Below are 14,277 nucleotides of genomic sequence, written 5' to 3' on the forward strand. Positions count from 1 at the left end.
TACATGAATGAACTAAAATCCACATTGAAAGCAAATATTTTGATCTACTTAAATAAAAAGGCATGCTATAATAAACAGAGTTCATTTTTAACTTATCAGTAAAATTCTCTTTAGAATTCTCTTATTAAGTTTGCTCATAGCACAGTACTCCTAAGATGAGTAACCTCTTAAAATAAATAAATAAATAAAGTCATAAAATTCAACCTTACATAGGATATGCTTTGCTAAAATGAATACTATTTTGCATAATATGACCTGATATGTTATGCAAAATTGCAAACACTTAGGGGTTGTTTGGTAGCAGGATTTAGGTCGGATTTGAGCAAAATCCAGCCAAACCGTCTAAAATGCAAAACCAAATCTCATGGTAAATGAAAGCCATGGTAGACGGAAAATTATCCCTTTTCGTGATAAATCCCGAATTTTCGAAATACCCTGATTCGGCGAATTTAACGCTCTATTGGTGCTAGAGGGAAGAAGAGTTTGCTCATTTCAAGATTTAATGCTCTATAGCCAAACAATCACACAGGATTTAGCAGGATTTATCATGAATGTTACCAAATGAAATCTTTGTTGATACCAAACAGCCCCTTAAAGTTGATTTTTAAATTATTTAAAATGTTATCAATGCTAATAGCAAGCTTAGAGCCATTAGTGCTTAACACTTAAATTTAAAATTTACATTCTATTAAAAGGGATTTCCATGCCAAAAATATTTGTAGATTTTTTAAAATAATTTTTATAAACAATTATGAAATATGCTGGCTTCAAGTTTTGAAATTTGTATCAAGAATACATGTGGGTGAGGAGACCCTTCAAATTTTTATAACAACCCAAAAATTAGCATTTTATAAATATCACCATTTTGAGAGCATTTAACACATTTTGGTCCAGTGATATATATATATATATATATATATATATCGGGTTTTTTATATAAAAATTTGACAATGAGTAGGTACAAGAGAAACAACAACAACAACATCAAGCTTTTATTCCACCACTACGTGGAGTTGACTACATGAATCCTTTTGCTCCATTGTATCTGTTTAAGAGTCAAATTCTCATTTAGATCTAATAAAGAAATATTATAAAAGAAACCTTCCTAAAAAGCTAAGACCAACAAAATTTTCAGCGAATATTTTGATCAAAGAGAGCTTGGATATTTCATCCAACCCTAAGTGATTTTGACCAACACAAAACATTGGAGTCCCCTCCACATTCTTATAGTTTTGTTGTCATGAGAAATCAGGTCAGAAGAAAGGAATAGATGATAGTCTTTCTCATGCAAGCCTTTTACCTTGGTTAATCTCAATAATGAAATTGGAATTTGCTACAGTTTTCAAGCATTCACATTCTCTCAAATACCGTACTAAATGTTTTCTCAATAGAACCTCATGAATAAAGTGGTTGATCTTAAGAACTTTCATTTCTAAATACTGCAAGGCCCTGTAAACATATAAGGAAATTGACTTGAACAGTTCAAAAGGGTAGCAGATTTCAAATTTGTGATTACAAATTTTGATCAACCTACAGTTCACCGGATTTCTTTTACTTCACTTTCCTTTCATCCAAACCTAGCCTAAAGAAACAACAATCATATCTGCTAACATAAATTTCTCCAATCACAACAGGACAATAACTTCTAAATGGTCTATTGATTAGATATCTTGTAGAAATATACATATAAAACCACCATGAAGCTAACTGATACAAAGTTTCATACCTTTCAGCATTCTGTTTAAATCCTGTTTCCTTGATCTTTGACAATGCTTTAGGTTGAATTTTAACAGAGAATATTTGATTCTAAGCTAGAAGGCATTGAGTTTGCTTCATCGTGTCCTTTCATGGCTTCTAAACTCTGAAGTTAGATGTACAATCTATTTCTCAAAATTGCTTTGCCTTCACCATAGCATTCAACCTTGGCTGTTTTAGAAATCTTCTTTCAAGTGCTGAAACTTTGGACTGTTCTTTCTAGCTGATCAAGGTTAGAATCTCTGATGTCTGAAACTGAGGCCATTCTTGTATACTTTGAAGCTAGGCACTGAGCTCACCGTTTCCGGCAATGCTAAGCAATATTTTCCCCTCATATTCACCTGCTTGCAAATCAGAAAGATAAGAGAAAAAAGAATGAGAAATAGATCAAGAAAAAAAAAATTATAGGAAGGATTTATTATTTAAGTAGAGATGCACTGTAAAAGGTATACTTTTCTCCACCAACATGGTAGAAATGCCCTTTTTTACTTGCAGCTGCTCATCCACTTAGTCATCTGCTCTGTTACAACCCACACAAAATGATATACAAATCGATATACAAATCGAGAGTATTATTTTCGTACTATCCACTTACTATAGATGTAATAATTTGACAAAAGAAAAATGAAAAATTAATTGTCATTAAATTTACCTCTGGCTTGCATTCTTATTAGCAAGGTGTTTGATTTCAATTAATAAAAAACTATGTGATCCCCAACATTATGGTTGCTCTTATTTAGTTTCTATGGATCACAAAACTCTCTAGTCTATTCCCAACCTGCCACTCCTATCAATCAGCCTTGGTCTTTGGCTATAAGTTTGATCGAAGGAGTGATAGTTGTACTAGGGACAAATGCAATTGTGGCCATAATATTTGTTGGGCATGCCCTCATTGTAACTACATTAATCATCCTCCTAAACATTGCTAGGAGAATTCAACTCGGCCTTATACTTCCATTAGTGCAATCATGCTTACCCTTTCCAGTTCTTCATCCATTAGATTATTTACTCTAAAAAAAATTATGATTGGTCATTTTGATAATATCAATCATCTATTGTGTCACCTCATGTTCTCTCATTCCTTTGATCCAATGTAGTTGTCTCTATTAGTATGGTCCTAGATTTTACTATTTTAGATTTAGGCACTTTTTCACATATAACATATAACCTTCATCTTTTTTCATATCTTCATATGACAGCACTATCACATGTTAGAAAAGACATTGTACATTCTATGAAAACTTTTCTCCACAAGTTTCTAATTTCTATCAATTTATTATTTATTAACCGTGATAGAAGTGGGCTCCAAAAATTCACGCCCCGACCTCTCCGAGACCCCTTTCTTTTTTGGTCGTTGGCGAGGAGAGTTTTAATGAGTATAGGTTCCGGGGAAAATTTTCAAAAGGCATATTAAGTTTTAGATAAGACACTACCTAGGGATTTCACCCTAATTTTGTAAGGACTTTATGATATGAGTTCAAATTTCCTATAGGTGCAAACCCCTATAGTTAATTATCCCTCTCGATAACAAGAGAGAACTTTTGATTAAGGATAGTCATTAGAATAGGCACTTAGTACCCATCATATAGTTGCCATAGAATTTGACATTGAAAATTGAAATTTTATCACCGTGCCCTTAAACTAGATGGTGGGGGGAATGATGATGAACCCGATCAAGATCCCATGGTTCCGTCATCCCGAGCCATCATAGTCTCTAGTCGACTTAGTTAGAGGAGTTAATCGACCCAACCTGACCGAAAGATCCTTGTCGACAACCATGGGTTACGTCTTTCAAGGTTACCTTGTAAACTTGGGATAAATGTTTATCTAAGGAGATATATTTGAGTCTACCTTAGCTAACAAAAGGCTTTATGCCCCATCAATTATACATTATTTATTCATTACTCAAAGGTTTAAAATCATTGGGGAACATACGAGCTCTACACGTGATCATAATTTAGTGGTACCATTTGACGGCAAAGCCACACGGTAAGAAGACACGTGCCATTTGGTGGTGAAACCATCGGTTAGAGGACACGTGTCACGTCCTTAATGACAAGAGATGATTTGAGAATGAATCTTAGTGATACTCTCAACTAGACATTCGTTCTTTATGAGCTGAAGTGATTTTCAAATTTATCCATCTTGACAAACTATTATGGATGATGAATGAATTTTGACTTTAAGATTTTACATGTTTTATTTCAATTAGGCATTTTTGAATTTTTGAAATGTAATAAATTTTGAAAATTTTATTCATAATTGACCTCCAGACAATAACTTTGAGATTTGGGGACATTTCTTTGAAATTTATGTGGACCTCTCCGATTGATATTTGCATTCAACATGATCATTATTGGGATTCTATAAGTATTGTCATTTCATTAATTGGACCTTGTCAACTCTATTTGCTTGCAAATGAAGGATCAGGTCCAGCTCCTAATTTATGGAGTTATTGTATAGACGTTAGAACTGGGGGTATCCATTTTAATGCGTGAACTTTCGACCATGCATTTTTTCAGTGGTTCAGGTCGTGTCAATTCCGGTCCATTCAAAAAGGGGAATCGGACTTCAACTTAAGTTCACTTTTGACCCACGCAATATCCTTAGACTTCACGTCTATACATACATGCGGGTACATATTTTTGAATGCATTTCGTGTAATATATATATATATATATATATATGTGTGTGTGTGTGTGTGTGTGTGTGTGTGTGTGTGTAAAGTATTAGATGTGTATGACATATCTGCATATTCACATACACACTCACATATTCATTTGCATGTTAACATACATGCATATGTATTTGTATGTTTGCATAACACATCTGTGTGATGACTCAATGCCATCGTGTAACGTTTAATCATATTTTCGTGTTGGTATGATACACTACCATGACATAATACATTTTGCATGTTGGATGATATGCTCACATAATGTGTTTTTGCACGTTGCAATGTATATAAACACAATATGCTAGCATGTTAATGTAATGAGCCGTCACGGTGTAATGTACTTTATATGTTGAATGATATGATTACATAATATATTCCACATGCAACAATGCATATGTACTCAGTGTATTTATATACTAGGTGGGAATACCCATAACAATATCTACTCATGACTAACTGTATGCACTTATGATGTATTTGTATTGTGTAGTTGCATGCCTTCTAAAGTATTTGTGTGATGCATATGTATATGCTCAATGCATTGGTACACATTTTAACATGCACTATTAAAATATCACACGTTTTTCAAAACAACGACACTTCCAATGTGTCGCATCTAAGTTTAGGAAATCATATTTTAATGCAAGTGTGAGGACATTTTAAAGTATTTGAAATTAATCAGTCGTGCAAGTGATTGTCATCTGAGTGTGCATAAGATTCTATTTAGAAATTTGCAAACGCCTTATATCCGCTTATACGAGTTTTGCGGATCCAATGATGTTATTTAGTCCATTTCATATTCTGCAAGCTGTCATTTTCTTCAACCTAACTCGTAGGAGCATGCTTCTACCTACAAGTGAGTTGTATGATGCGTTACGAGTTCTCCACCTTACATCTACAACTGGGCTAATCTATTCAGCGTGGCAACCTAGCCCTATAAGTTTGCTACTTCTGTTTACAAGTGATCAGTAGTTTTCACTATAAATTTCCTACTTCTTCTTGCAGGCGAATCATAGCGCTGTGATACGGGTCACTTGTTGCTTCTTGCAAGCAAGCTGTTGTACCGTGCAAACTTTTTTAACATCGTTTATGGGCAAGCAATAAACTTTCAAAAGCCACTAGCTATCTTATGTTGTTGAATTATGTTCAGTGTGACATCCTCCAACACTACTTGTGGGTAAGAATGTTGTGTGTGTTTCAAGTTTAAGCTCTCTACTTGTGGACAAGCCGCATTCACCACGAGTTTGCTATTTTAATTTGTATGCAGGCTGTTATGCACATGATGAGTCATCTATTGTTGCTTGCTAGTGTTTGTGTTCATAAAATTTTGTTACCTCTATTCGTAGATAATGTGTTGTATTCATTGTAACTCCCTTATCTACACTTGTAGGGTATCTGTCACATTCATTGCATATTAATCACCATTGTTCATGGGGGATTGCTGCATTTGTTTGCAAGTTTATTAGTGTCAATTGTAGTAGGGCCATACTCATTTCAAATCCAATATTTCTTTAGTAGATTAGTATATTCATAAAAAAACCCTCTTTGTTAGTGCCTGTAACTCATTTGCTCTCACTTGCCGGTCAACTGATTGAATATCACAAATCACCTTAATTTCATTGTTTATCACTTATGGGCAAGTCATCATGTGCATCGAGAGTTTGTTCACCACAAGCCTCTTGTAGTTGCATGCTAGTGCGCTATCATCAAGCTTCATTATTACTTTCATCATTTATTATTTGATTGCATTTTTTCATTTTAGATATTTAATTCAAGCTCGATTCCCTGTGGTTTTGATTGCAATCAAGTTCCCTATGATTCTGCTTAAGTTTTGTTCTCTATAAATCAATCCAAATTCCGGCATCCTCCCGACGTCTCCCTAGTTTAGGGGAAATTCGGGAGTTTAGGTTTGCCCACCACGCCAAGAAATGTGTGCATGGTCGGTGTCGGACAACACCTAGGCCGTGGCCTTCTACCCCACCACACCAAGAAAAGTGTATATAAGTTGCAAGGGTACCTACATGAAAAACTTGCACATTTCCCCGGCAGACTTTAAAGCGCATGGGTACTTAAATTTTACCTCACCGTGCTAAGAAATACATGCACGAGGCTTACCTGCCACGTCGCAAGCACCGCACCAAGTTCCCCCCCCCCCAACAAACCCCCCCCCCCCCCCCCCCCCCCCCCCATGCTAAGAAAAGCGCGCATATGAAGTCTACTCGTTGCACCACAAGCGTTAACAATAGGATTCTTTTCTTGGGGTTTTAAGTTTAGCAAGCATTATACATGTTTAGGGAAGTTTTAGCATATGATAGCCTAATATAGTAAGGTTCGCTATATTTCAAAAGAGGTCTATACTAAGGTCGGTATTCATTCATTTTTATAAATAGGTGGATCTCTCTTGAGTATGGCACAAAATTTTCTTTTCTAACCCAAATGTTATTAAAAAAAATACAAGTACAAGCATCAATTTTGCTTAAATTAATGAAAAATTGCATTTTGTAGAAGCATATTAGTACATCAACGTAAGCATTTAAAATGCAAGAAAATCACCGTGGCCATTGAAACTTACCAGGTGATTTGACAACACCATGAAACTGGTCTTTGTTGGTGAGATGTCTGACCTCAGAGCCATTTGCAGCCTCTAAAATTCCTTCAACACTCTTTCTCTTGAGATGTTCTTTAGCTTCCTGCAAGGCTTTGATTACTGTCTTATCTCCCGACATTTCAAGAACCAATACCTCATAATCTTCTACAGATGCCTCCCACCGCTCCATCTAATAAAAGATTCCAGATATAATCACCTTCAGCGTCTACAATAGCAAGTATATAAGCCAAAGGAAAAAGTGTCCTGCTCACCTTGGCATTACAATCTGCTCTCCTTAGGCGAGCCTTGCTGTATTTTGGTCGTAAAATAAGAGCAGCATTGCAATCTTCAATGGCTTTTTGCCATTCACCAAGCTTAGACAGGCAAGCAGCTCGATTGCTTAGTAGGATTGCATTCTGAGGGTCATGTTTAAGGCCATTGCCATAGGCAAGAGATGCCTCAGAAAATTTGGAGGCCTTGAAAAGATTATTACCCATTGACCGAGCTGATGCAACTGATCGAGCCTTTCGAGCAACAGCAGCAATTTCCCTGCTTCCAGGATCTATTTGTGCCGCCATTTGAGCTAATGAAACTGCATTTTCAAATTTTCCTTCAGCCATATCAACCTGTGCTCTTACCGAAAGATAATATGCGTTGCTCTGGGCACCAAAGAACTTTGTTGAAGAAGCAGTCTCAAATTTGGGCGCATCAATCATTGATTCCTCTGCATCTTCCAGCTTGCGGAGCATCAATAAGGCCTCAGCTTGGTAGGCAAAGATCTGCGAGAAAAAAAGGGAAAAAAGAATTCTATGAAGTCAGTCGATTCTGATGAAAGTTTGAGTAAAAGAAACGGACCAATTTACATTTTTGTATGTAGTGTAGATTTACTAAGATGTGGTAGGATAAAAATGATTTGCATTTTCTAAAACATAGCATATTGACTTAATGTTTTTATTTTTATTTTGAACAATGTTCAAAAAATGCCTGTTCATGGAATAATTATTAGGTCCGGACACTAGATGTAGCTCTACATCCGGACGTCAATAACATGTCGTCACGTGCTCTTACTCTTTACCACGCGGCCCGACGACCCGACCCAGACCGGAACCCGGTATTGCTATCTTCGGGTATTGCTAGGTATTGCTCGGTATTGCTAGGTATTGTTTGGTATTGCTAGGTATTGCTTGACAATAACGAGAAATATCAATCCGTCAAGACCAATACCTAGCAATACCGAGCAATACCTAGCAAAACCGGGGTATTGCTAGGTATGGCCCGGTTTTGCTAGGTATGGCTCGGTATTGCTAGGTATTGGTCTTGACAAATTGGTATTTCTTGTTATTGCCGAGCAATACCGAGCAATATCTAGCAATATCCCGGTCTACACAAATCATCCAATACATAGCAATACCGGGTCCGGGTCGTCGGGCCGCGCGGTAAAGAGTAAGAGCACGTGGCGACATGTTATTGACGTCCGGATGTAGAGCTACGTTAGGTACCCGGACCTAATAATTATTCCTGTTCATACTTGAAGTTGTGTTATATGTTAAAGCTTAAACATCGATCCAAGATTCTAATTTGAAAATGATAAACTTTTTTTTTCTGATTATTTGGTAAAGATCCTAATGGTGAAAATAACAAATACGATTTCCTAGAATATTTATGGCGGTAGAGAAAATACAATGTCTTAAGATTTTTTAAGTATCTCAAATACGCATAGATAAGTTCAAAGCATCACACAGAAATAGGATTTTTTTATAGACATAGATAGGATGTTGTGAGCTTGTTTTGCTTGTGTTTAACTCAAATTTAACCTGAATAGATTAAAGTTTTGAATTTTAAATTTCTTTTTTATAATAAAAAAATATTTGTAACTCACAACTAGGGATTATAATCTTTTTAATTTAAAAAAAAAAACATCTTAAACCTTTGTAAGATGATCAAAATATACTGACATTGCCCAAGGCTGCAAGATCCCACAGGCTCATAATTATAAGCATAGCTGCTCAAGGAACTGAACTAGGAGATAGAGATTTGTACTTTATTATTTATAAACATTACATATCTATACTTTCAATTGATGTGGAATTAAATGAATTGAACTTATCCCTTCTTAATATGGTCGCCAACCAACTTAAAGCCAAAGTCACTATATATTAAAACTGCAAAATGATGCAAGAAAATAAAATTAACAATATATATATATATATATATATAATTTACTTATTAATTTTAGGCTTAAAAAGAGCTAAACATGAATGAACAAAGGTTTGTTGGTGCGCAGTCATTTACAAATAGAGTTTAAATAACATGTTTGTGTTCGACTTGCTTACTTAACAAACAAAATGAACACAAGCTCTGTAGCGAGCCAAAAACCAGTTGTTTGGCAACCCTGATAATAAGAACCTTAAAGTGTAGAAGTTATGATCGAGCAATGAGTGTCAATTCACAGTTGAAGACAGATGTCGAAAGTCAGAAGATAGAGGATGGTCGGCTTGGTTTTTCTCTCAATAGGATGAGAGATTGAGAGAATGAATAATGGACATCAGTGTTTGGTGGATGTAAGATGTTGGCAAGCTTTGAGTGATGGTTGATGGGTTATGTTGAATGTTGAGCAATAATAGGTTCTTTATTTGGTTATTCTCCAGATAAGTAGGGGGATCAGACAACCAAGAAGATGAGCGTTGGATGTTTTTGTTAATATACGTCGAATATCAAAATTGGCGAGAAGGAAAATATAAGTGCAATTGAGGTTTTCTTCACTATCTTTTAGACCTTGTGCTATGCATAGCTAACATGCCTAATTATATGCATATAAGAAAAGTAAATTTTTCTTAGCAGATCAAGCTAGACATTGATAATAAGTTGTAATCTATAAGGAGGAAGATGACCTGAGGAGATGAATCAGCACCAGCAGAAATTGCAGACTGACTCTCTTTTAGCAAAATATTCCAGTTCCTTGATTTCCTCGCTTCACTGCACTTACAAATGAAAACCTGTATGTCCTTTGCATGCGAGATGTCATCATAGCTTGCTTCATTTTTCGCTAGTTTATAGTGTTTAGCTGCTCTTTCTGGTTCTCCCAATCTAAAAGTATTAAATAAAGTTCTTAGCTAGATATAGAGAAAAAACAACAACTTGAAAAGAACTCTTGCCATAGCAACGGAGGGAGTAAGAACCTAAAAGAATGAATAGGCATCTTACACAGCATGACACAACAATAAATATTTCAGGAAGAACACTTGCCACATGATAATCAAGGTATAAAAGGATGAACTAACAATTCTCTGATAAACCGACTAGAAAATTCAATGCTTTAGAACTTGCAAATTCTGAACACCTCAAGCATACCAGAACGAATGTTTGTCAGTATATCCAGATAAAAACTTGGCAAAAATTAATAGTATACGCAAAGCAAAGAGGTTGCTTGTTCTAAACCTGTAACACTAAGAAGCCAGCGAGCAACTAGCCAGTGATTAGAGGGAAACTGACAAAAAATATGAACAAAATCTTGTATGTTGAAGCACAGTATGCAAAAGCTCTTTTAAGTGCTACACCAGTTGTTATGGACAAACAAAAATGCCTTGATTTTTAACTAAAATACCTTGTTCTACGGCTTCGTTTGGGACGGCTTTATTGTTGCTTCTTAAATCAATTTTCTAGTTCAAAAAATTTAATTTTTATACTGAAAAGCAGTTTAAGAAGCAATAAGAAAGCAGTTGCAAATGAAGCCTAAGATAGACAATTTTAAGCGTTTAAGCTGCTTTCTTGTTCATGCTTTTTGTCCAACAAAAAACATCCCCTGTTTGTGTGCTATATCATTCCATACGCTTTTGGAGATATTATATTTTCAAATGTCCTAATTTTTCCTTATAAAGAAGGGCATTATTTTTATGTTGTGCCAGATGAATTAAAGCTAAAATTCTAAACAATCAAATCATATTGAAATTGAAATCTAAAGCATTGATAACATATGAACATATAGAAAATTCTTATGCATGTGTTTGTCTCTGTTGATCTCCATTTTTTCAACTATTTCCTAACAGAATCTATCCAAAATGACCTGAGATAGAGATTGGCAAGTCTCTGATGCGCTCTGAAATAATAAGGATCAATCCTAATAGCCTCTCTGCAGTCCTCCACGGCGTCAAGAAGGAGGCCGAGGCCCATGAGCGCCGCCGCCTTATTACTCCGGTAAGAAGCCTTCTCAGGATCAATCAAGATAGCCCTCTCGTAGAACGCAACGGCCTCCGCATATCTCCCGTTCTTGTACTCCTCGTTACCCATCTCCTTGAGCTCCTCCGGGTCGAGCCTTCTCGACAGCGCCCGGCAAATGGAGGACGACGCCTCAACCTTTCCTCCACCCCTCGCCTTCTCCATCTCCTTGGCCGTCTTCGGGAGGTATTCAAGAATGTTGCGGTTGGGCGTGACAGCACCAGGGGCGCGAAGATTTCCCAAATTACCGTAGAGCATAAAATTGCCGGAGGAGGCGCGGACGAGAGTGCTGCTCCCCTTGGTGCGTTGGTAGTCGTAGATCATGCTGTCTAGTTCAGAGGATATGCCGCCGTTTCCCGGCCTCGAAATGCCGCCGGGTGGTGTTAACTTGGTTTGGTCGGCGGTCGGGGGTTTGGAGTAGGGGAAGACGGCGGAAGTTTGGTTGGGAATGGGGCGCCGAGCATTGGAATTGTGGATGCTACCTTTGGAGACGGCTGATGGGGAGATGGGGTTAAGGGGAGAGACGGGGACCGGGTGGCGACGGAAGCAGGAGTTGTAAAGGACGAAAAGGCAGCAGCCTGTTGCCTTCTTGTCCTCGTCCTCCATTCCTCCGGCCACCGTTACGCTCCGCGTTGTGGATTGGGAGTTATGAGGGATTGGTGAAGAACGCAAGAAATGGGTTTGGATCTTGTTCGCCGAGCATTGAAAGGAAGGAAATTCTGGAAAAAAAAAACTTTTTTTTTTTTCAGATTGGGAGGTAGAAACTATTGATTTTGATTTAAAGCACTATTTTGAATGCAAGATGGGAATTTTGACATTGGGAATCAATGGACAGAAGGGATATCACGAGCCAGCGAGAGAGAGAGAGAGAGATGAGGGTGGCGGCAAAGGCGGAAGCGGGAGACAGAACAAACTCGCAAATATGGGAAACAGAGGGGTGGCATTTGCTGCCGTCCACCCATGAAAAAATTTTAAAAAAATTTAAGTTATGACACGCTTACCAACAAATTTTTTTTTTTAATTATCACACAAAATATCAGTCATATTAAAAAAAAAACTAATTATTTTTATAATTGCTCATAGGCAAAATTTTAAAAACGATCACCATTAAAGATTAAGTTAGAAGATATTAAAAAGTAATTAATTTCCCAAAAAAATAATTTAAGAAAATCTAAAACGCAATTTTTATTTTTATTTTTGCATTTTCTGGTCAAACACAATTATAATTTGTATTTTAACAGCAAACGCAAAAAGAAAATTGTGTTTCCTGTTAACCAATTTTTTAGGTATTAAATATAATTACTTAAGAAATATTAAATATAATTACTACTAAATTTTATGTAATAAAAATGAACTTTTAAATAGAAAGTGAAGTAATTTAACCTTGTTTTATATTAATTAGATTTAATAATGATTCATTTTAATATTTTGAAATAATTTTTTGCATTATTAATTAAGTTTGATATTAAATATGTTTAGTTTGATATTAATTATATCAAGATTGATATTAATTAAGTTTAAGATTAATTAAGCTTGGTATTAAATAAAATTGAATATATAAAGTTTGATATTAATGCTTTAATTGGGATAGCTTTCTCACGAATTCTTAAAGCAACTTTTTAGTAAAAAAATTTAATTTTTGTATTAAGTTGCTTTAAGAAGCAGTAAGAAAACAACCTCAAACAAAGTGTAAATACATCAAATTTTAAATTAATAAAGTTTAAAGATAAGTTTGATATTAAATGTAGCAAGTTTGATATTATTAAGTTCAATGAGAATCCAGTTTTCTAGCTGAACCAAACCAGCAACTTGAATGGTTCATAGTTGAGCTGGTTAAACTAGCTGATCTGATCCGGTTTTAAAAATATTGCGTATTTGTCCTCTAACCAGTGGCATGACTAGATGTCTCCAAAAAAGCCATAGCTTGGCCAAACGACTCTGATTAGGTCGGTCCTCTAATGATGGCTTGGCTAGACAGCTCCAAAAAGAACTCATAGCTTTGTCAAACAGCTTCACGTGGTAAACAATTATGACCACGGCCCTCTGAAGTAGTGTTTTAGTCGAACAATTCCACTGTATTACGATTACAGCTAAAAGCTCGTACATTCCTCAATGGCTAATTATCATCTACAAAGTAACACAGTACAAGCATCCTCACATCAGCTAGCTGAACACACTTTGATTAAGCTATTACTTTGTATGTATTATTAAAGTTCTTTCCCCCAACTAAGTAGTTATCATGATGCCTACTACTTTTACTCATCTTCTTTAAACCCTTATTAGATGAAAACTCCCCAAATTTTAGCATAATATCCAAAGAAAAGTTTGTAATTTCAAAATTCATGCTCTTTTGTTTATGTTAAGCATAATTGAGTACATCTCATTCTCACGGCAAATTATTAGGTCCGGTCATCGGATCTAAATTTATGTCTGAATTTGTGTGCTTTTCATGCTTTTGATATATTTTTGTAAAAAGTCAACTAATACGTAATTTTAATTGCATATTAACAGTTTTTTGTTGAGCATTCACAAGATAAAACAAAAGCGTAGCAAAAGCGCAACAAATATCTTACTCATTAAATATTTCATACTTTTTGCTTCGCTTTTGCTGCATTTTTCAAATACTCATAAAATGGCAGCAAAATGGCATAAAAAGGGTAGCAAAAGGACTACCTTTTTGCAAAAATACATTAAAAGTGCATGAAAAGCGCATGAAATTCGGACACAAATTTAGGTCCGGTGACCGGACCTAATAATTTGCCCATTCTGAGGCCCATGAATCATCCTTGGTAATATTTGATAAGCCAAAGCACAAAAAAATTTGCATTTCATAAGATAGAAAGAAATTAGCAAAGGGGGATCTCTGAGCATTACCAACGAGTACATCAGCTTCAAACTCTCTTGACCAATTTCACCATCACATCCAACCCATATATGTGTTGTGCCGCAGGATCTGATGGAAGAATTGTACTAAGCCCTATTATTCTCATCTTTAAATTTACAACATATTAGAACCAACTAATTGTAATAATAATCTGATTTT

General features: G+C 35.8%; 1 protein-coding gene across 1 annotated transcript; it reads right to left on the reverse strand.

The window, feature by feature from the left end:
- Window positions 1-1,454: 1,454 nt before the first annotated feature.
- LOC110092159 (inactive TPR repeat-containing thioredoxin TTL3) lies at window positions 1,455-12,127 on the reverse strand. The gene is made up of 5 exons (XM_020816575.2): window positions 11,083-12,127; window positions 9,911-10,106; window positions 7,292-7,798; window positions 7,005-7,209; window positions 1,455-2,096 (listed from the first exon to the last, which is right to left on the reverse strand). Exons 1-5 carry the CDS (start codon window positions 11,838-11,840, stop codon window positions 2,038-2,040), a joined length of 1,725 nt encoding a protein of 574 aa, XP_020672234.1. The 5' UTR covers window positions 11,841-12,127; the 3' UTR covers window positions 1,455-2,037.
- Window positions 12,128-14,277: the final 2,150 nt, after the last annotated feature.

Source organism: Dendrobium catenatum, unplaced genomic scaffold (genome assembly GCF_001605985.2).
Source record: "Dendrobium catenatum unplaced genomic scaffold, ASM160598v2 fragScaff_scaffold_665, whole genome shotgun sequence".
In the NCBI taxonomy this organism is placed as follows: Eukaryota; Viridiplantae; Streptophyta; class Magnoliopsida; order Asparagales; family Orchidaceae; genus Dendrobium; species Dendrobium catenatum.